Source organism: Oryctolagus cuniculus, chromosome 3, assembly GCF_051225735.1.
Source record: "Oryctolagus cuniculus isolate XC-2025 breed Fujian yellow rabbit chromosome 3, ASM5122573v1, whole genome shotgun sequence".
NCBI classification, from domain to species: domain Eukaryota; kingdom Metazoa; phylum Chordata; class Mammalia; order Lagomorpha; family Leporidae; genus Oryctolagus; species Oryctolagus cuniculus.
Genome location: NC_142869.1, coordinates 9,650,240 through 9,673,974, shown reverse-complemented (window position 1 = coordinate 9,673,974; position 23,735 = coordinate 9,650,240). Strand labels below are relative to the sequence as shown.

The following is a 23,735-nucleotide window of genomic DNA, read 5'->3' as shown; positions in this document are numbered from 1 at the left end:
ATCAGCATAACTCTGGCCATTGTAGCCACCTGGGGAGTGAACCAACAGATGGAAGACCTCTCTTTCTCTCTGTCTCTACCTCTCTCTGTAACTTTGCCTTTCAAATAAATAAATAAATCTTTAAGAAAAAAAAAGCTAGATGTGGGGACAAGCAAAAGTGACAAATAGTTAGATTGTTCAAGACTTCCAATAACCCCCTGGAGTATATCTAAAGTCACATGCCCCATGTTAGAATTTACAGATTGGACGGTCAATAAATCTCATTGATTAAGTCCATTAAAATTAGGTTTTCTGTTATTTCAACACAAAGCATCCAAAACTATTGTTTGTATGTGTGATCCTATTAACAACTAGAATATATTTAGGTGTGCAATATATCATGAGTTTGCAATGTAGCTGTGTGAATGAAAGCAGAAAGAAAAGGAAGGAAGGAGGGAAGGGAGGAAGGAGGGAGGGAGGGAAGGAAGAGGGAGGGAAGGAAGGAGGAGGGAGGGAAGGGAGGAAGGAGGGAAGAAGGGAGGGAGGGAGGGAAGGAGGGAAGGAGGGAAGGAGGAGGGAGGGAAGGGAGGAGGAGGGAGGGAAGGGAGGAGGAGGGAGGGAAGGAGGAGGGAGAGAAGGAGGAGGGAGGGAAGGAAGAGGAAGGGAAGGGAGGAAGGAGGGAAGGAGAAGGCAGGGAAAATCAGAATATTTACAAGTCTAAAAAAGTAAAAGCCACAGAAAACTAAAAGCTTGTCTCTCAAACAACAGACACTAACTCCTATCAACGTTTTGCTTCCTGCATTTGAGAAGCAAACAGATGTGAATGTGCTTTGATTTGTTTATAAGTGTGTCTGAGAAAGAATGAAGGGAAAATAAATTAGATATCACCCACTCTGAATTTAGAGTCTGCTTTACATATTACTATTCTTTGTTTCATTTGATTGTCTCTTGATATTGAAATCAGAGACTTACTTTGCAAGGGAAAGTCTGCATAATTAGAATAACTGGATTCCTGCAATGCCCAAAATGACCTCCACCAAGAAAGGGATGCAGAGATGCATCCGAGGAGGAGGACAACATCATCATCAAAGCAATGTTTCCTCTGTCATTAATGAGTAAAAAGTGGGCCTTTGTTTAGAGTGAGCAAAATGGGAAAACATGACTATATTTCTCATTAAATCCATAACAGATCAAACAAACACAAAGATTTAAACACAGAAAACAGATACATGTGAAGCTAATTTGAAATATCTCAAATCAAATCAAGAGCCCTTTTCATGTGATAAGCTGAATGGCTGGGTTTCACTTCTGAGCCAGCCATTGTACTCAAGCTCTCCATGGGATCTGGGGAGTGCTTGCAAAACCTTCAGCCCAGGGACATCTCCCCCGGTCAGGCAAAGCTGTAAATTGACCATCTCCCTCCTGGGAGCTGGGGTCGGACTATTCAGACCACTGCTGAGTGCAATGAAGTTTGGCAAAGGCAGTAGGAAACCTGTGATGGTTTGGGAGTTACAGACTCCTTCCTGGAAACATTCAATGATTTCTGCCTTCATAAACTGGAAGAAGACATCAAGACCCTGAAATGGGGTTTCACACCACACCAGGCGAAGTGCCTAGCTCAGGGCAGGCAGAGCCTTCTGTGCAAAGCAGCCTACGTAAGAGGATGGAGGGGCAGAGGCTGCTGGACACTTGCTGAGCTGCAGGATGAAGACAAGGAAGTCTCCGCGTGGGCAGTGGGGGCACAGAAAAGGAGGAGAGCGGGAAGAGCTAGGCTGCTGGGGTGAACCTGGCCAGACGGTCTTTCTTCATTAAGCTAAATTTGAGAATATGAGTGATGCATCTGGGGTTAAATTACATGATGCTTTTTATATACTCTCCTTATATTTTCTGGTTTTTGAAAGAAAAGAAAAAGCTCAAATCCAGGAGCTAGTGTTGTGGCACGATGGGTTAAACCACTGCTCATGACACTGGTATCCCATATCAGAGCACTAGTTCAAGTCCCAGCATTGCTTCTGGTGCAGCTCCCTGCTAACATGACTGAGAAGTTGTTGAGGGTCCCTGCTTGGGTCCCTGCTACCCTCCTGGGAGACCCAGATGGAGTTCCTGGCTCCTGGCTTCAGCCTGGCCCAGCCCTGGCTGTTGTAGCCATTTGGGGAGTGAACCAGAGAGGGAAGATCTCCCTTGCTCCACCCTGCCCCACCCTGCCCCACCCTGCCTTGCTGTCACTCTGCTTTTTGGATACTCTAGACTTGTGGATTCAAGAGTACATGAGATACCCTGACCCTGGTGCCAGCCTATGAGGGGTACAGAAATGGAGACCTACAGAAAAGAAAGGACTCGCTCAATACCACATGGCACAAACAGCCAACTCGTGTCCAGAGACAGCTGTGGAGAGACATGAAGACTGGTCCGTGGCATCTATTGGGGTGAGCACAGGCTATGGAGTCCAACTGCCAATTACTGCCAGGCTCTACCAATTACTCACTGAGACGGGCAAAGGAACCTCTCTATTCCTCAACTAGCTCGTCTATAAAATGGGGCTGCACACTGTCAGGCTGTCATGAAGATGAAATACTTCCATATGCTGAAAAGTGCGCAGATGAGTGCTCCCTGTGTTACACATCTGCTCTTGGGCATCTCTATTTTATTACTTTTTATGATTTTTATTTGTCTTATAATCTATAAAAGCTTTGAGAATGCTGCTAGCCAGGTCTGGAGGGGAATCATACAAAGCAGTGCAGTTCCCAGGAGCCTAGAGTGGCACACACAGAGCACCCCCGATGCAGGAATGGCAAGGCCCAGTTCTGCCTTAGAAGTCAGCCCCCGGCCCACGGCTGCAAGTCCATTCTGACTGTACCTATGCCGGCCAGCCCCAAACATCAGCTTCCACCCCAGCCTTTACCTCAAAGACTGCCTGTCCCTTTATGCCCTCTCTTTGAGCTCCACGTGTGGCTCATTCTCCCCAGAATTAAGTGATATATTTTAAAGTGCATGCTCCTGTTTCTATCAACAACTGAGAGCCTGAATCGGCCTAGAATTTGCCTACCAGGGTTTTCTGACACACATGTACATTTTGGAAGGCCTTGTGATTTATTTATTTGGGCACTCTCCTAATTCCTTCTACTTGGCTGTACACTGCTTCCTCCACCACACCTACTCTGATTGCTTCTGCCAAGATTCCACGCACACAGTAGGTTTCCATGGCTATGAATCAGATGATGTTTGCTAACAAACGGAAGCCACCTGGGATTCTATCGCACTGGGCAGGATGAGAGACATGTGACAAACAGTGTTCGCTGCTGCAGAGTCAGACACAGCATCTGATACGCAAAACCCTTTCAACAAGAAGCCTAATGGGATGCAGTGGGTTGCATGGTTAAATAACACAACTCCAGGAAAAACAGTGGCAGCAAAAGAGGAGAACACACAAAGACCCAGCTGCCTGAAACATGAATAGCCCAGCAAAGCCAGCCCGGCAGGACCCACAGGGAATACAGATCAGAGGAAATGGGAACTCTGAGATGACCGTGGGTCTCCATGGTATTAACCGTATCCCATTTCAACCCCCTTCCCTTTGCCTTCTCCTTCCTCTTTTCCTCCACAAACTCAATGTTATGCAAGCAGGACTTGAGAACTGTCAGCAAAAAAGAGCAGTGTGGAGCTAGAGGGTCCCGTGTGCTGGCCCGGCAGCTGGGCCTGGGCTACATTATGCTCATTATTCCTGGGACACGTGAGCGAGTGACAGAGTTCCTTCTGCAGCTGGCATCTTGAGAGCTATGTTGCTCACAAGAATTAGAGCACAAACACTGGACTTTGTTCTTGAAGATGATCGGAAAACCTTGTGGGAAGTCTGGGGGTTTTCAAAAGAAACTTGAAGGTTGAAACACCTACCTTTGTCTTTTTTCAACCAAGGACTATGACTCCGAACACAAACATGATACTGCCCTTGAGAACTAAAGCAAGTAAATCCAGTTACCATTTAGATGATGAAGTTGTAGTACACAGTTTGGAGAATGGCACAGTGAGAGTTCTCAGACAGAATGATAATGCTGGATAGGACCTCAAGAGGCCCTGGCCCTCGTCCCTGATGATTATCCATGCCCAGAATTTCCTCTTCAGGATTTCTAGCAATACAGACACCAAAGATGTCTAACAACCTAGTGGGGTGCTAGTTCGACCCTGTGTCTAACTGAAAACATTACTTCATTTTGCTGTATCTTGCCGGCCACATGCAGGGATACCAGGGCAGCCTTCACCCTCCTTGGTGTGCTCTTCTGAATTCCTATTATTTTTTTTTCCAACATCCTTTCAGTAGTAAAACAAATGAACAAACCCTAAGGCAGTACACAGAAAAAAAAAATCAGTCTATGAATCGTGAACCCTATACTCCTTTTCAAAACAAGGATGGTTTTTATTCCCTTAGCAAATATCTCATATCTCCTCCGCGTTTGTTCCCCTCACCCCACCCAAACACACACAAGCTTTTTTATGCCTAGATTAAATTGCTGGGTTCTTTTCTTTCTGTAATTGTGGGATTTTTTCCCCCTTCTTTTTTGGACACACTCTGAAGATTTTATCACCCTCAACTCTGCTCCGTATATTTGTCCCTGTCGACTGCATCTTGCTTTGAAGAAGGTACAGCAGATTTGGTCTCACACTACTTGTAAATTCATGAGCATTTTTATAATTCCTTGGTATCACCCACTCACCAAGAACATTAAAGATGGTGGACCCAAGGCCAGTTCTGTGGACTCACTCTCTCCAGCTAAAGCTGAGTCCCTGGCAACTGCCCCTAGGGAGCTGGGCGTTCACCTTACCAGAGACCCCATTCAACATCATTTTTAAAGATGCAGTCATATAACTCACTTGCCTAAAGCTCACTGTAATTAGAACAAAATCTCAACTCCTTGCCATGACCACAGTGCTCTTCCAAGCCCAACCCCATTACTCAACACAACTTCCCAGGTCCTCAGGCTCTCTCACCAACCATTGCGGGCTGATGCGTATTTTTTCCTCCCTGGCCCACCAGCTAGCAGCTAAATGCTATGAAGATGCTGGTCTGTCTTCTCACACTGTGCCTCAGGACCTGGCAGAGACTGAGCACATAGTGAGCTGCATGGAATGAATGGAAGTGTGGAAGGTTTGAGCATACACCACTGCCCAAGACAGCCAGAGGTTCCAACCTGACCTGGGCTGCCCAGGAACCACTGCCCCAGTAATAAGAGAAAGAGAAAGGAAGGGGAGATCAAGCAATAAGGACATAGCTACAAGGTCATGAGAAATCCATATGCAAACATGCATTTTCTTTGCTTCTTTTTTTCCATTGTTCAAAAGTAATTTCCGATAACACAATATGTACAAAACACATTTCTGTGTTCCCCTAAACCAATCACTGTATTCATCAACTTAAGGAACAAAGAAGAGCATATGAGAAAGAATCCAAAAGCTCACCAAAATTATCTTTCATTTCTAGGATTTTTCCAGGCTGGCATTATAGTTTGCATAAATGAAAAATGCTCTTTTATAGATTCTGAGGCATGAATACGAGAACAAACTTTGGGAGCTGAAGCAAAGCAAAAATGCAGAATCACCCTCAAAGGACGCAGAGTGCAACTACTGAAAAACTGGTTTAGTTTTTTTTTTTTAATTCATTAAAAAATGTCTTATTCAGATTGCAAATACAAAGGGAAGAAGTATCATTAAGGCTCAAACTTGGTTTGGAGGCCTGAAGTGTCACAGTGCTAGAGCATGTGGGGAGAATATGATCTTATTCATGCATAATAAAGCCTATGTCTTTAATGTGTGCCCCCAAATGATGAAGATTACAAGAGTATTAAGAAAATTAAAGCAAGATATGAATTCAAAAGCCATCAAGGGTCTCAAGGCTGCTCCTCCTTGAACCTGTCCCAGCAAGAGAACCCCTGTGGGCCAGGCACCCTGTACCTTGCAGCCGCTGTGGGTCCTCATTTTCATCAGTGGTGTAGTAGTGCACAGCTCGATGGCTTCTGGCTCATGGAAGATGACCGCTGGCAGAGGCTCCTTCTTCAGTGTTAGGACATTCAGCTTGGACTTCAACATGGTCTGAAAGTGCTGAAAAGAATAAAGGATGCCAAAAGTAGTTAAATCATCTGGACTTGTGTGAGTGCAACTGTATATCAAAGCCAGTAGCAAAATCTATGTTTTATTAACTCAGGTTTAGTAGGGGAGGTCAAGAGATATTTAGTCTCTTGGATGAGGCATGGGTAGGTGGTTGACACTGCTGTCAAGATGCTACGATAATGAACTACAAGAAAGCCTATCCCTTGGCAGAGACCATGAAGACAGGGATCCGTGGTACAGTTGCCCCATCCAGGACCATATGTTCTGAGAAACTCCTCCAAGATCTGACATACAGGTGAAATCTTAGAGATGAAATCTTTATGTATGAGGATGTTACAACAGCTATTTTGGGAAAAGTCTAGAGATAGTGAAGAACAGAACAGATGAAGAGGTACACCAGACTCCTTCTGCCTCCCCCAGTTCTTTCATGCACCTGCTATAAAACCTCAAGGAATTCACTATTACATCTCACTGGGCCATTTTTATCTGCCAGGCCCTAGGTAAAGATCCACTGTATATGTAACCTTGTTGGACCTGTTTCAAAGCACACTCAGAAGGTGATCATATTTTATCACTGCTATCTATTGCACACAATTCATGGCCCCATCTTTGCTTGGTCTCTTATAACAGCATCCAAACTGGCACCATCTCCTCCAACCTTGTCCCTAGTGAAAGTGTTGCCACACGGTGGCTGGAGGGATCCCTTTAACATCTACTAGTGGTATCCCAGACCTCTACTCAAATTGTTGCCAAGTCTTTGTATCTTCTCATAGAAAATCTCAAGTCCTGACCTTGGTCTTCAAGGCCATGCATGATTCAGGGGCTCTCTGCTTCTCTGATTTCATCTCCTATTCCTCACTTAGGGATCCCGTCAGAGTGGTCTCCTCCTTCTTCTGAGAGTAAGCCAAAGACACACTCACCCTGGGACCTCTAAACAGGGTTCCCTGTCCCTAGATATCTATAAGCAAGCCTTGCTTGTTCACCTACATGGGGATTTTCTCTCCTCATCAACAGGATACAGCAGAGTGCACAAGCAGCCTGTGCAATCACATAAGGCTCTATGCATAAAGAGCACACTATTCAGAGGGACGCCATATTTGATTTAATGCTTTTGATTTAATGTCACCACCTTGAAATTCTTAATAATTTTATCTTTGGATTTGTATTTCATAAGCAAAGTCCAATGGTCAGCAGAACATATTCACACACACAAGGTGTCTTTTCAAAAATTCCATGAAAATGTGTATTAAGGAAAACCTATGCAGCCGGCACTGCAACACACTAGGCTAATCCTCCGCCTGCGGCGCTGGCACTCCAGGTTCTAGTCCCAGTTGGGGTGCCGGTTCTGTTCCGGTTGTTCCTCTTCCAGTCCAGCTCTCTGCTGTGGCTCAGGAAGGCAGTGGAGGATGGCCCAGGTGCTTGGGCCCTGCACCCACATAGGGAGACCAGGAGGAAGCACCTGGCTCCTGGCTTCGGATCTGCACAGCGCCCTGGCTGTAGTGGCCATTTGGGGGGTGAACCAACGGAAGGAAGACCTTTCTCTCTGTCTGTCTGTCTAACTCTGCCTGTCAAAAACAACAACAACAACAAACAACAACAACAAAAAACCTATGCATGGATTTTTAAGATCAAAATAAATTTAACTCCATTTTTCCAGGAACCTTTTGGAGAACTCTCGTATATGAGTAAAGGAGGTATTCATTCCACGTGCCTCTCCCATTCTTGCTACTTATATGCATTAGTCACGTCTGGTACTACAGAATCCTGAGAGCTGTAATGACACAGGGATGTAGCAAGAGTCAAAAGGCATACATCCAAGATAAGCATGTTGAGTCTGTGACTAAGCACGGACACTTCCATGTGCAGAGGCCTCTCCTGGCTTCAAATGCAGAAGCAAGTCAGCTGTGTTCTAAGAAACGTGAACGGCCAAGGAATCCCATCAGCCCCTTTCCCACCCACCCTTCTCTCTACCCTGTGAGAAGCCAGCATGTGGGTGAAGATGGCACCTTAGAAGGAAAGGGAAAGCCGGCGCCGCAGCTCACTAGGCTAATCCTCCGCCTAGCGGCGCCGGCACACCGGGTTCTAGTCCCGGTTGGGGCGCCGGATTCTGTCCCGGTTGCCCCTCTTCCAGGCCAGCTCTCTGCTGTGGCCAGGGAGTGCAGTGGAGGATGGCCCAGGTGCTTGGGCCCTGCACCCCATGGGAGACCAGGAAAAGCACCTGGCTCCTGGCTCCTGCCATGGGATCAGCGCGGTGCGCCAGCCGCAGCGTGCCGGCCGTGGCGGCCATTGGAGGGTGAACCAACGGCAAAGGAAGACCTTTCTCTCTGTCTCTCTCTCTCTCACTGTCCACTCTGCCTGTCAAAAAAAAAAAAAAAAAAAAAAAAAAAAAAAAAAAAGGAAAGGGAAAGGCAGGATTACTGCAGCCCTGCTCCTGTGAGATCCTCCAACTCAGGAGCCTGTGCAATCACATAAGGTTCTATGCATACAGAGCACACTACTCAACGCTGAAGGGCGCCAGCAGAATGGGCATCTGCCAACGGTGCCATCTGAACAGGGCTGTTGGTTCTGTGCAGGGCTTTCACTGTTCTGCTAAAAAATTGAGTGCAGTAGGAATGAGAACGTGCAAACTGTGCAATTTCAGTGATCCTGCTCTTATATTTGCATTTAAAGTGGGCACCCTACAATAAAAAGATGAATACTAAGTTCTTGACAATAAACTAAATTCTTAATTTCTTTACTTAGAGCACTGACTAGATTATAATAATAACAAAACACCATGATTTCCAGAAATAGATTCACAGAAAATGGAAAATGCTTTATGTTTTAGAATATTTAATGGCATTCCCCCTCCTCTGCTTTTGGAATAAGAGACATAGACTTTTCCCTTTGCACTGGGCCCCACAAATTGTGTATGTTGTTCTGCACACATAAATCCTCACCGCTGTATATTCATTTCCCTTGTTTTATTTATTTATTTTTTTAATTAGAGAGACAAAGAAAGAGAGCTCCTATCCAATAGTTCACTTTCCAAATGCCCACAACAGTCCCTGGCTGCAGCTGAAATCAGGAGCCGGGAACTCAATCCAAACACTCCGAAACACTCACGCCATCACCACTGCCTCCCAGGGTATACATTGGCAGGAAGCTGGAATAGGAGCCAAGGCCAGGAACCAAACTCATGTACTCAAATGTGGGACTCTGGTATCTTAACCAGTATCTGAATCATTCAACCAAAGGCCCGACCCTCCCCTACTTTATTATTCTTAACACTTATCACTACTTATCGGCACTAGAGAATTAGGTGGTTATTTGCTTTTTTCCACTAGAATATGGGCTCAATATAAACAGAGACCATTTGATTCAGTGAAGCACCTCAAAGGCTTAAAACAGTTCCTGGCACATCACAGATGCCCGATAAGTATTTGTGGAAGATAATGACTATAAGGTAACAAAGAAACATGAGTATTATAAACAGAAAACCAGTGGTCTCCACATCAAGATTCGCAGACTACTCCTGTTCACTACCTCATCCAACTTGTCCTTTCTGTAGCTCCTGTGGCTTAGGAAACCAACACAGCATGGAAAGAATTAAATAATGAAACGCATATTCAAATGCATCCCTCTAAGGATAAATCTCCAAAAACAATGACTTAGTTGAAAGGCAGTAAAGGTTCAGGAATTTACAGCCGGACAAAGCCTGGCTGTCACAAGTACACAAGTCACCCACTCAGATGGTCAGTTTTATGTGTGAACTTGCCTAGGCCACTTGCCCAGTTCTTCAATCAATCAGAAATGTAGGCATTGTTGTAAAGGTATTTTATGGATACAGTTAAGTCCATAATCAGATGCTCTGAAGTAAGGGAACTCATCCTAGGTAGTCTGGGTGGGGCATTTTCAACCCACTGAAAGATCATAAGTGAGCTGGCTCAGGGTTCTCCAAAGAGGAAGACATCCCTCTTGTGGATGCCAGCATCAGCCCCAGGCTAGGGATCAAGGGCACCCTTCCTGACTGCCTGCCTCACAATTTCAGGCTTAGCTAGCCAGCTCTCACAACTGCATCAGCCAATTCCTTGAATAAATCTCTCAATACACATGTCCTACTAGTGTTGCCTTCCTGGCTGAACCGTGGTTGATACAGCCACCTTTAAGAAATGTAGTAACTGGGGCAGACGCGGTGGCGCAGTAGGTTAATCCTCCACCTATGGTGCCAGCATCCCATATGGGCGCCAGTTCTAGTCCTGGTTGCCCCGCTTCCAATCCAGCTCTCTGCTGTGGCCTGGGAAAGCAGTAGAAGATGGCCCAAGTGCTTGGGCCCCTGCACCCGCTTGGGAGACTGGGAAGAAGCACCAGGCTCCTGGCTTTGGATCGATGCAGCTCCGGCCATTGCGGCCATTTGGGGAGTGAACCAACAGAAGGAAGACCTTTCTGTCTCTCCCTCTCACTGTCTGTAACTCTACCTGTCAAATAAATAAATAAAATCTTTAGGAAAAAAAAAAGAAAGAAATATAAGAACCAGCTCTATTATATTTTTCAGTGTCAGTAAGAGACCAGTCCTTAAGCCTCCCAGAGTATTGATTCAGGTTTAGAAGGAAAACAGTGTGGGGAACCCATTACGTTCATGTGAAAGATTCTGTCTTTGCGCCTCAGTGACGTGAGCGGAGTTTCAGCTGCAAAGCAGGGTGAGCGATCTGGGAAGAGCAGTGTGGATCACTGAAAGGCAAGAGCTAAGTTTGCCTCTATGGGGAAGAACTGGGGCCAACGGCTGAGGAGGAAGAAGAGGTGGGGGATTCTCTCCTGCCTGTTTCTTGCTGAGGTTTTGCAGAGATAGTTGAAACCACAGATCATGTCAGCCGGCTCTGTCACACAGGAAGATCCTGAAGATGGCGCTAGACCAGCCTGCTTCTGAGGACGGCTGGACAACCCACAGGGACCCAAAGTCCTGAGCTTGACTTCCTGTCCTCACTGTCACCATTGCACGGACCAACTCTACCACTGTTAACTCAGGCACAGCACACAGAGAGATGGGAAGCTGTGGACTGGGCACATACCCTGCCCCCTTGATCTTTGTGCTGGAGATCCAAGTTAAATAAACAAACAAACAGAAGGAGGAAAAAGCCCAAACTGGGGTTAGGAAAACAGCAAAGTTCAAATTCCAGCTTCTACACAGTGTGCTGTGCAACCTCAGTTGCCTAACTCTTGAGAGCCTTGGCACCCCAGCCAGCCAGGCGTGTGCTACACACGCCAGCGCTGATTCATCCCACATACCTTTGGGAACACCTGTGTGCAGCAAATGCTGTGCTACAGGCACAGCTGGAAGTAGAATAAATGTTAGTCTCTGCTGGAAAGCGTTTCTCACAGTTGGAGGAGACTGTTGGATCAACCGACAAGTGCAATCTGTGTGAGTTGCTTAGAAGAGTTAAAAGAGAGAGGCAAGGACAATATTTGAAATAGAAAAAAAGTGTTCCTTTAACTTTGTTTTCTGTTAATGGTTTTGTCACTCCCCAAATGCCCAGGAGACCAGAACTCAATCCATGACTTCCATGTGGGTGGCAGGGATCCAACTAACTCAGCCATCACCACCATTCCCCAGGGTGCACATTAGCAGGAAGCTAGAATCGGGAGTGGAGCTGAGATTCCAACCCAGGCACTCTGATATGGGATGCAGACATCCCAAGTTGCGATTTAATCAATGCACCAAAACTCTCACCTGCAAATTAACATCTTACATAACTTGGAGTCTCTTTTGTAAATCTTTAGTGGTAGAAATGTGATAGCTATAGTTGCTTCTGATAAAACTCCCCTACTCCCTTCCTTAGAGAAATTTCTCCACTATTATCTGCTGCCTTGTGGAATGGGGTTGTCAGGTACAATTCCCCACCCTCTGACATTGCAACACAAAGAATATGTGATACAAAGTGATAATAACCTGGGGACCACCCAACCCTACCCAAAGGCTCTGAGGAAACTCAAGACTGGCCCTACAGAGTCTTCTGGGAGAAGGACACACAGGTTTGCTGGACTGGAGATCTGAGTCCAGAGCTGCTGGTGACCTTTAACTTTTCAAGGTCAATTTGAGACTGAAACCACACAGACAAGCACCTGCATCATTGGGTCCCTGGGTCCAGCTGTGTTTGAGTTGTATCCATCCATGGATGCACCTAAAATACAAGCCAATTTCCTTTCATGCTTAATCAAGCTAGAAGTATCTGACCGAAAAAACTAAGAAAGTCTGGGAAAAATTTACTTTATGATGAAAAAAAAAAATCCCTACATCTGTGTAAACAAATTGGAGCCACCAAGAAAAAAATTAAGAGAACTTTATCAGTTTTAAACTGCAAAAATATTAATAAATTATCTATTATTTTAGGTTTATTTATGTATTTGAAAGAGTTACAGAGGAGAGAAAGGGAGAGAGAAAAAGAGAGAGAGAGAGAGATCTTTCATTCACTGGTTCACACCCCAAATGGCTACAATGGTTAGGACTGGGCCAGGTTGAAGCTAGGAGCCAGGAGCTTCTTCTGGGTCTCCTACACAGGTTCAAGGCTTCAAGCATTTGAGGATCCCCCACTGCTTTCTCAGGTGCATTAGCAAGGAGCTGGATTGGAAATGGAGCTGCCGGGACTCAAACCAGCGCCCAAATGGGATGCCAGAGTCCCAGGCAGCAGCTTTACTTGTTACACCACGGCATATGCCCCAAATAATATCATTATCTCAAAAAGAGTTTGAACAGGCTGAGTCTTTTATGACAGAGTACCGACCAGACATTAAAACAGGTCATACAGTTTCCAGGTTATCCATGTTCAAGGTAAAGCCCTCCGAACTACTGTCAAAAGGAGATGAATTCCACGCCACAGGAGACAGCCAAAGAGTGTACCTACAATGGCACCTGGGCCAGGTGGCAAGCATCCTTAGCAGGTTGCAAAGACTCACATGCTATGCTCTCAGTCAGCTCTGCCAGAACCTCACAGCCTTCTACTTTCTGGGCTCAGTCTTCTCAGCTGTCAACTTCAAAATGCTATGCCATGCATATAAACCTTAGAGCCTGGGTATTTTGCCTGGGCAAACAGGTGGAATCAAGATAAGGCAACTTAAAATAACATAATCCTGTGGCATTATCAAAAGGCAACAAAAGAAGAATTTAATAGAGGAGCTTGGAAACGCAAGTGCCCCCCAATCACGGAAGCGCAGACTTCCATAAAGAAAATGTGCTATTCATTCTTAAAGGGAAGTGAATAATGCTGGGGGAAATTAGGGCACTGCCCTGGACAAATTCAACAAAGCAAGGCTTTCTGCATTTTGTGCTTTATGTATGATCCCAAAATAGGGTCTCTAAATCAAGCCCCATTATGTGGACGGGATAATCACCATGCCCTGTATAATTTTACAGTTGGCGCTGCCTCCTACTTCTATTCAGACATTAATCTCTGACAGTTCGGCAGGCAGAGATTTACATATTTTACCAATTCAAATTGAGGGTATCTCACCTTTGTGTTGATTCTGTGTCCAAAATATAAAGCACCTTTGGAAGGAAAATTCTGCTTCCTCTCTTCATAAGATAACTGGAACACTCTCTTCACTCAAGACACAGGAAACCCATTAAAATTTTAATCTTTCGGTTGTCTGTCCTAGAGTTATGAAGGCTGACTATAATGGTCAGCTGTATCTTGCAAATTGCCAATTCAGTTAATGGACTAATCAACTTTCAAAAATATTGCAAATGTTCTTCTTAAGAGAACCACAAGGAACGAGTGAATCAGATGTATGGAAAATGCCAGTAACCCAGACAAATGTTAATGTGTTCAGTGTCTAAAAATCAGTGGGCTTTGATATTCCATTCATAATCACATGTAATTTTGTTTCTTTGGGGATATGGGAAAATTAGTGAAACTGGCTTGTGGTTCTTACATTTTCTACCACTTCTTCCCAGTGAGGTCTATTCGCGGGAGGGCCTTGTGATGCAGGAAGTTAAGCTATTCCTTGGGAAACTGGTGCCCTATATCTGAGCACCTGGCACTGAGTCCCAGCACCATTTCCCATTCAGCTTCATGCTAAAGTGCCTGGGAACCAGTAGGTGATGGCCCAAGCATTTGGGTTCATATCGCCCACGTGGGAAACCCGGGTAGAGTTCCTGGCTCCAGGCTTTGGTTTGGCCCAGCCCTGGCTGACGTAGGAATCTGGGGAATGAACCAACGGATAGAAGATATCTCCCTCTCCTCCTCTCCTTTCCTTGTCTCCCTCTGCCTGTCACTCTACTTTTCAAATTCAGTATCTTCGGGCCCCAATTGTGAGTAAAGAAACAATGGTGCACTCTTTTGTAGACTTTAATGAGCTATGTTGCTCATTGTCTGACACCAATTCTTAGGTTTCCACTTTTAAATATTTATTCTAGTAGTTTTACAAAAATAAATGCCATAAAATCAAGTGTGTTGTACATAACAAGCAAATAACATATATAAGTAAGAGTAATTTCAAGCTGACTTGCCCCAAACGGTAGAGTTAGAAACATACCAGGGGATTCCAACTCAACCCCATCAAGGTGGCATGTACCAATGCCATCTCACTAGTCCCAGTGATCAATTTCTGTTCATAATTGATCATAATGATAGGACTAAGAACCAAAGGGATCACATAAACAAGAATAGTGTCTGCAAATACTAGCTGATAGAATAAAAAAGGGAGAGAATGATCCAACATGGGAAGAGAGATACACAGCAGACCCATAGAATGGCACATGTCCTAAACAGCACTCTGGACTCAGAATCAGCCCTTAAGGCATGAGGATCCAGCTGAAAAGCCCATGAGAGTATTTCAGGCATGGAAAGCCAAGACACTCTGGCAAAAAAAAAAAAAAAAAAAAAAAAAAACACCTAAATGATCTCCGCGAGTGAGATCCCAGTGGAAAGAACAGGTCATCAAAGAAGGAGGTACCTTTCTCTGAAGGGAGGAGAGAACTTCCACTTTGACTATGGCCTTGTCTAAATATGATCAGAGTCAGTGAACTCAGGGGGCTTCCATAGCCTTGGCAGCTCATGACAAGAGCCTAGGGTGATTACTGATGCCATAAACAAGAGTGTCAATTTGTTAAGACAACAACAGGAGTCACTGTGCACTTACTCCTCATGTAGGATCTCTGTCCTTAATGTGCTGGACATTGTGATTTAATGCTATAACTAGTACTCAAACAGTATTTTACACTTTGTGTTTCTATGTGGGTGCAAACTGTTGAAATCTTTACTTAATATATACTAAACTGATCTTCTGTATATAAGGAGAATTGGAAATGAATCTTGACGTGAATGGAAGGGGAGAGGGAGCGGGAAAGGGGAGGGTTGCAGGTGGGAGGGAAGATATGGGGGGGGAAGCCATTGTAATCCATAAGCTGTACTTTGGAAATTTATATTCATTAAATAAAAGTTAAAAAAAATTTAAAAAAGAAAACATCAAAAATTTAAAAAAAAAATTTAAAAAAGAAAACATCAAACAGTATCCAAAAAAGAGTAATTTCATAAGTGAATAAAAGAAAAAATTAATTAAACTTTCATTTAAACATTTTTTAATGGGAAACGTTTTGCTATTCTACTTTGTTTTTGCCCTTTCATAAACTAAAGCATCGTTGGACCATCTCCCAAAATCTAGGCGGCTTACACAAAATTGAACCATTTGATTTCAAGAATTAAAGTTTATGCAGTTCATGTCAGTCTGGTAGTTTAAGAAAAGAAAGACCTACACCAATTGACATTTACTTTCTTGATGTAATTTTTCTAGTAACCATCTGATTCAAATGTTCCAGCTTAATTTTCTTTCTTTTTTTTTTTCAAGTTTTTACTTACTTATTTGAGAAGCAGAGAGACACAGGCAGATACAAAGTGAGAGACAGCTCCTATTTGCTGGTTCACTCCCCTAATGCTTGCAACAGCAAAGGATTGGGCTAAGTCACTGCCAGACCCTAAACCAGGTTTCCTGCAGGGGTAAGAGGAACCCCACTACTTGAACCATCAGCACTGACTCTTTAGGGTCTGCATTACCAAGAACCCGAAGTTAAAAACAAGACTAACTTAAATTATAAATATTATAAGAATATATGTGCAGGAAAATGTACTTAGGGTTTAATACCATTCACAGTTGCAGGTGTGCAGTGAGCAGTCTTGGAATGTATCCCTGCAGATAAACAGGGACCTCTGAATACATAAGGGTGATGTTATATGTGTGTGCATGGGTACACACACACACACACACACACTCACTGTCCCAAGGAGTAAGTCATTCACAAGCTGAAAGACTTTCACCTATGCTCTGTGATTTGCAGACTGCCTTACAATTAAAATTTGAGAAAGCTTTTTTTTAAATTGAGAGATATATGATCAACATCTGCATTTCCATTTGTTTCGAAAAGTTATAAGATTTGCAGACGCAAACTTGTGTTTCCTCCAGATAAGAATTCGCCCCTGCTCATGTCACAACGTCTCCACTGACGGGTTTTGTCCCCCCTTGCTCCCAGGTCATCTTTCTCCTGTATATGATATAGTGCCCCTTGCACTTACAGTAGTTTCACATCTCTCTAAATTCACTCCTACACATTACTTGGTTGGCCCTTATAGCCATCTTCACTTGCAATTACTGATGTATATTGGCAAATGCTAGCAATACAGAACAGAAGTTGCATTTATTAGTGAAAATAAACCAAGTACAGCTGAATTAGGCCATGTCTATATTTTTACTGCAAAAACTCAGCCAAGAGAGTGTACATGAGTGGCTGGTAGAGAATGATAATGGTATAAATAGGCCTTGTGCTTGTCTGTCATTTTGTGCAAGGAGTATGGGCCAGGAATAAGCATGTGAGGCTTTGCTGTTCTCTGAGGAAATTGCTCCCACATGACCCTGGTAGCCTCAGTATCTTGCTGCACTGAATATAATTCAAGTGACGAAGATCAATATTTTTTACTTGCACTTTCAATCAAGAAGAATTAACAAGGACCGGAATGACTCTCCCACTTAAAACAACCAAATAAACCTGAAACAAAATATGAAACCGTTGGTGAGGATTCAGGCAATGAAATGCAAACAGAGATCCCTGAGAGATGTGAAACAAATGAGGTCAGCTGTACAGCTGCCCAGCTTCAAAGTTTTCAGGCCGCACTGCAGTAAGGAAAAATACAGGCAGGGCTCAGCAGACTCCCTGAGTTAAGAGACAGAGACGAAAGTCTAAGAGACAAAAAAGAGGACAGAATCACCCAGAGAATTCTCTAAACCTTCAGAATTTCAACCTTAAAGATTCAGCTGCGTACCAATCAGTATATGCAAGAAAAGAAACTAGGACTGAAAAAGAACCTCTGGGAAGGATGAAAGATTAGAGTGTGGGTGTTCACCCAGAGCCAGTTCCATGGTCTGTTCACACCAGCCAGGCTGGGAAAAAGTCCAGAGGCACAAGGTACTAGATAGAGTACCCAAGGCAGACAGTGTAGTCTCAGGAGTTGGGAATAATCAGGACTGCACTAAACACTATGGTCTTACCTACAAATCTTAAAAGAACAGAAAGAGTCAAATTGTCTCCAAGTAATTTAATGGAATTCAACAACAATGTCCACGAATATTTGTAATAATACAGAAATATCCAGTATCCAAAAAGTAAAATTCAAGATGTCTGACATCCAATCTAAACTCACCAGGCATGCAAAAAAACCCATGATAATAAAAACTATAATGGAGAGAAAAAAAATTAACTCACAAAAGTTACCCAAGATTCACAGATATTCCAATGAGAAAAATAATGATATTAAAACTATATTTCAGGTCTGGCATCGTGATGTGGGGTATTAAGCCACTATTTGCAATGCCAGCATCCCATATCAGAGTGCTGGTTCTAGCACCAGCTCCTCCACTTAATTTTTTTTTAAGATTTATTTATTTATTTGAAAGGTGGAGTTACAAAGAGGTAGAGAGAGAGAGAGAGAGATCTTCTGTCTGCTGGTCAATCTGTGAATGGTCCCAACAGCCAGAGCTGGTCTGACCCAAAGCCAGGAGCCAGGAGCCCCCTCTAGGCCTCCCAGGTGGGTACAGGGACCCAAGCACTTGGCTATCTTCCACTACTTTCTCAAGCCACAGCAGAGAGCTGGATCGCAAGAGAAGCAGCCAGAATTGGAACTGGTGCCCATATGGGATGCTGGCACTGCAGGCGGTGGCTCCACCCACTACACCACAGCACTGGCCCCGCTACTCCACTTCTGATCCAACTGCCTACTAATGAGCTTGCAAAGACAGCAGAAGATGCTCCAACCACTTGGTCTCCTGCTGCCCATGTGGGAGAACAGGATGGAGTTCCTGGTAATCGGCTTCAGCCCGGCACAGCCCAAGCTCTTATGGTCATTTGGGGAGTAAACTAGTGGATGGAAGATCTCTCTGTATTTCTCTTCCTGTTGCTCTCCCTTTCAAATAAATAAATGTATTTTTAAAACCTGTATCCCATACATTCAGTATTGCACCAGAGGTTTCAGCCAGTGTAATATGACAAGCAAAAGAAATGAAGATTCCACATTGGAAAGGGAGAAGAAAAACTCTTTATTTATAGACAACTTGATCATCTATGTGAACGAACATAGCCTACAAAAAACTGCTATAAGAATCAAAACTGCGTTTAGTAAGCTGGAAAGACACAGAACCAATAAATAAACCTCCACAATTTAACAATGGTCTAGCAATAGCAACTTGGCAATAAAGGCAGATAGCTATAAGAGCCTGTATAGAAATATTCGCAGAACCTATAATTTTAACAGCTAAAAGCTGGAAACAACCCAGTGTTCCTTGTAAAGCGAACAGATAAACTGTGATATATCCATACAAGAGAATGTTGCTATTCAACAAAATAAAAAGGAATAAACTTATGTGCTACAACATACATCAATCATCAAATTATTACCCTAACAACGCAAACACCAACGACAACACATTATATGGTTCCATTTGTATAAAATTCTAGGAAATATAGATCCACATGTAGTGACAGAAAGCAGATCAGTGGGAACAGATAGGGAATGCAGGGAAAAGATGGAAACCGAAGAGGGAAGCCTTGTGGTGACAATTTCATGACTGTATACAAATATCCAAACCTGCCCAACTGGGCACTTCCAGCATATGAGCTTATTGCAAGTCAAGTGTACCTCAAGTTCTTTTTCTGAGTGAATGGTTTGCTGTAATAGAGCCCTTCAAACAACCTGCTTCACTTGGTGCTCCTTGCTACAGGAAAACACGGGAGTTGAACACACTAAGAAACAAATCCAGATTTCTTATTTTCTTTCCTTGAGATTTTTCTGGGAGTGTAATTCCTTCTTTGGTTACAGCTTCTGTAGCACTGCTCTCAACCAAGACCCCATCAGAGAGGGGAAGAAAATTCCCGAATGCTTGTCCTGCCATGATCCCAGCACCACAGCACCCGCTCTGCTCTCCTAACTCCATATGGAGAGACTCACAGCCTGACCAACAAATCCTTATTTCTAACAGACCGCTTCCTAAGAAACTTCCAGGTAAAATTTTAACTCCATTGGATTTTAACCCTCTGTGCTGACTTCAGAACTATAACTGTTGCATTGACAGGGCTCGCCATAAAATGAATAGTAGGAGTCCTTCTTCTTGGACAAAGAGCTGATTTAGGACTGGGGAAAGCAAAGAACAAGATGAGCCTAAAACATCTTGTGGAGCTAGAAACTAAGAAAGTTGTCATCAAATAATAGGGACACGTCAAATGAACACTGGATTCAACCTGAGGTACATCTAGTGGCCAACAGCAGACAATTTGACTGACAATAACAAACAACTATTGTAAAGGCTTATAACCCATAGACTCAAGGAAACAGTAATGAGCAATACTGATATAATAAGACAGATGTAAAGACAGGAAGCAAGAAAGGGAGGGAGAGAAGAAAGGAAGAAACATCCCTGCTTACAACGGAATTACACTGTATAAATACAGAAAAAATAAGAGAAATCTGTAGTCATCACTTAGCAAACACCTCAGTAATATTGTTTCACACATAAATAATTTTGAGGCTAAAATTGATGGGATATTTATGATAAGAATCAAGATATACATATTGTCTCAAATAATCTCCCAGAAAATACTAGTTTAAAAAGAGAAATGTAGGGGCTGGCATTGTGGTGTAGTGGGTAAAGCCCCTAGTTATGATGCTGGCACCTCATATGGGTACAAGTTTGTGTCCCGGATGCTCCATTTCTGATCCCATTCCCTGCTTAATGCCTTGGGAAAGCAGCAGAAGATGGCCCATGTGCCTGAGTGCCCGCTACCAATGTGGGAGACCCAGAAGCAGCTCCTGGCTCCTGGCTTCCACCTGGCCCAGCCCTGGCCACTGCAGCCATTTGGGGAGTGAACAAGCAGATGAAAGATCCCTTCCCTGCCCCCATAACTCTGCCTTTCAAGTAAATAAATAAATCTTTAAAAAAAGAACCAGTGAGAAATCTTCAAAAATGTTAAGGTTGTCAAAGATGACAGAGCTGGAGAGACTAGGACACTAAAGGGACATGAGGACTAACCAAAGGACCTGGCCTTGACTTGAGGTCAACTCCAGAGAAGGCATTAGTAGGACAACTCTTGTGATATGAACAGGGTGTGTATTTCATTTATTTAAGATTTACTTATTTTATTTGAAAGTCAGAGTTATAGTGAGAGGGAGACACACACAGAGAGAGAGAGAGAGAGAGAGAGAGAATCTTCCATCTACTGGTTCACTCTCTAATGGTCACAATGACCAGAGCCGGGCCAGACAGAAGCCAGGAACCAGGAGTTTCATCCTGGTCTCCCACATGGGTGCAGGGGCCTAATTGGGCCATCCTCTGCTGCTTTTCCTAGGCACATTAGCAGAGAGCTAAATCAGAAGTGGAGCAGCTGGGACTTGAACCATCGCCTATGGGATGCTGGCACTACAGATGCAGCTTAAACCACTGTGCCACAGCACCAGCCCTGCCATAGTATTTTACCAATGTTACTTCTGATTTTTGTTATTGTACTATAATTGTATTAAATGTTATTCTTTAAAAATATTTATTTATTTATTTATTTGAAAGGCTGAGTTACACAGAGAGAGAGAGAGAGATCTTCCATCTATTGGTTCGCGCCAAAATGGTCAAAATGGCCCAGGGTAGGCCAGACAGAAGCCAGGATCTTGGAACTCAATCCAAGTCTCCCACCCAGGTGGCAGGGTGGGCCACCCTCCCCTGCTTTCCCAATCAAATCAGCAGGGAGCTGGATTGGAACTAGTGCTCATACGAGATAGTGGCATTGCAGGTGATGGATGAATTTGCTGTACCACTATGCCAATCCCTAAAATGGCATTATTTGGAGATACCTGGGAATTATTCATAGTATTTTTGCTATTACTGTAAAAATATAAATCATTTAAAAAATGAAAGTTTAAAAACAGGAAGTAGTCCTTGTTTTTGTGAATTTTTTGTAATTATTGTTAAATATCACTTTTACACTTTCCATTAATATCTTTTGAAACTAACTTTTGGGTTAATTCATGGTACAGTTTATCACTATAATGATATTACTGCATTGTAGCCTAACTCGTATTCTAGTTTCTGACAAGAAGTCAAATATAATTCTTACTTTTCCTTCTGAAATACCTCTTTTCTCATTAACTGCATTCAAGATTTTTCTACGTTCTACTGTTTGAACATGCTGAATCTAGTTTTGTGGCTTTTTTCAATATTTATCTTCTTTCATGTTCTCTGAGCCTCTTAGATCTGTACATCTCTGGTTCGATATATTTCACTTTTTGGAAATTTTAAGCTATTATCTCTTCAATATTTCTTTTATCTCCTTTTTAAAAATTCTAAATTTACAAAACAAAAATTGTGAGGAATAATACAACAAGTACCCACAGACCCCTAACCACATTTACCCTGTCAAAATCTCTTGGTATATTTCTCACAATTCTTCCCATTCTGTCTCTCTCGTTTTCTTCTGGAACTCTAACTACCTACACTGAAGTCATTTGACATTGTCCCACAAGGCTTGTATCTTCTGTTCCATTTTTATGTACTCCTTTTTCTATTTGAGTTTCAGCTTGAGTAATTTCTGTTGACTTATATTCAAATTCACTTATTTTTCCTTTGGTTATATTGGACCTACTAATAAGCTCAATGAAGACCTTCTTCAACTCTTTTACTTTGTTTGTTGTTGTTTCTATTGTTTTTCTTGGTAGTTAATGCTGGACTCTTGTCGTTTTTATCTCTTTGCTAAAATTTCACATCAGTTCATATATAATATATACTTTTTTCATTAGATCTTTTAATATAATACTCATTGCTATTTAAAATTATTTTTATTCAAGAGACAGAGATATAGATAGACTGATAGCGTTCCCATCACTGATTCATTCCTCAAATGTCCACAATGGCTTGGACTGGGCTTGACCAGTGCCAGGAGCCAAGAACTCAATCCAGGTATCCCATATACATGGCAAGGACCCAATCACCTCGCAGAGTCTACACTGGCAGGGAGGTAGAATTGGGAACACTCCGATGTAGAATACAGGCATCTCAATTGGTATCTTAACCACTAGACCAAATGTTCACCCAGCCATTTTTGTTTAATTTGAGGAACACACACACACACACACATACACACAGCATCATTATTTTAAATTTCGTTGAGTTATCTCTGATTCCAGTTATGTTGATAACTTTGTCTCTGCACAAGGCATTTTTTCCCCAACTATTTTTGATTGAATGCCAAACATCATGTGCATTAGGGTCTGAAGTCATTAGCATTTATAATGAAAATGACCACATCTCTTCTGTTGCTCAGGTTAATTAATGTGGAGTGTCAAGACAGTCTAGTCTAGGTTTGGTTTGGGTTTGATTGCTATAGCACAGGCTATGTGTTTCCCCTAGCATTACCTTGTCCTTTGATGGCATCTGGTTGGCTGGAAGGTACAACACCAATATTGTCTCAGTATCATTGGTGTCTCAAAGCTCCTGCTCCCCCTTAAACTTTCAGACTTCTCTGTTGTAGAAAGGGTAACTCTCCTCATTCTCCTTGGGTGGAGGGTGGGGAGGCAGGGAAGGGGTCTTCTCAATTTTCTACTTTAGTCTTGGGCAGGCCCTGTGTTATTTATACTCAGGAATGAGGCTTTCTCATGGTTCCTGTCTCTGACCCAGCTTGGGGGGACCTGTGATGGCATGGATCTGGGCAGTTTCCTGCCTTGATCCCAAGTGTAGAGGATTTGTTGTTTTCCGTTCCCCTCTACAAGTTGCAACTGATCTTCAACTATACTCTAAGAACAACAAGATTTTCCACTTTCAGCGTAGCTGTGAAGTCTTTAGTTCCTTATGGGAGAAGAATCCAGGTGGGGCTTTATACATGGTAGCTACCCACCCAGACCTAAACCATCAAAGAAAGCTCCAGGTGTCTAGTCTGGCTCCTAATCTCTCCTCAGCTCTAGTGGTGATATGTTTAGAAGAACCTGTGGGCTAGTATAAACTCTACCTAGGTTCTCAGCTCCAAGGTATTCTATACTCTCTGCTATCCCACAATTAACCTGTAAGGAACTGTTAATCAATTTAGCTGAGTTTTTATCCTTCTGTATCATAGGCCAGGTTACACCCATGCTCTGCCAAAATTTATTTTTAATCTGTTTCTGGAG

General features: G+C 43.2%; 1 protein-coding gene across 4 annotated transcripts in view; it reads right to left on the bottom strand.

Annotated features, from left to right (window-relative positions):
• Positions 1-23,735, bottom strand: part of PID1 (phosphotyrosine interaction domain containing 1) — a 281,479-nt gene that overhangs the window by 143,382 nt on the left and 114,362 nt on the right. For all 4 annotated transcript variants that reach the window (XM_008259278.5, XM_070070105.2, XM_008259277.5 and 1 more), the window contains one exon: positions 5,923-6,069. In XM_008259278.5, coding sequence (XP_008257500.1) covers positions 5,923-6,057 — 135 coding nt within the window. In that variant the 5' untranslated portion in view covers positions 6,058-6,069. The remainder of the gene's footprint in view (positions 1-5,922; positions 6,070-23,735) is intronic.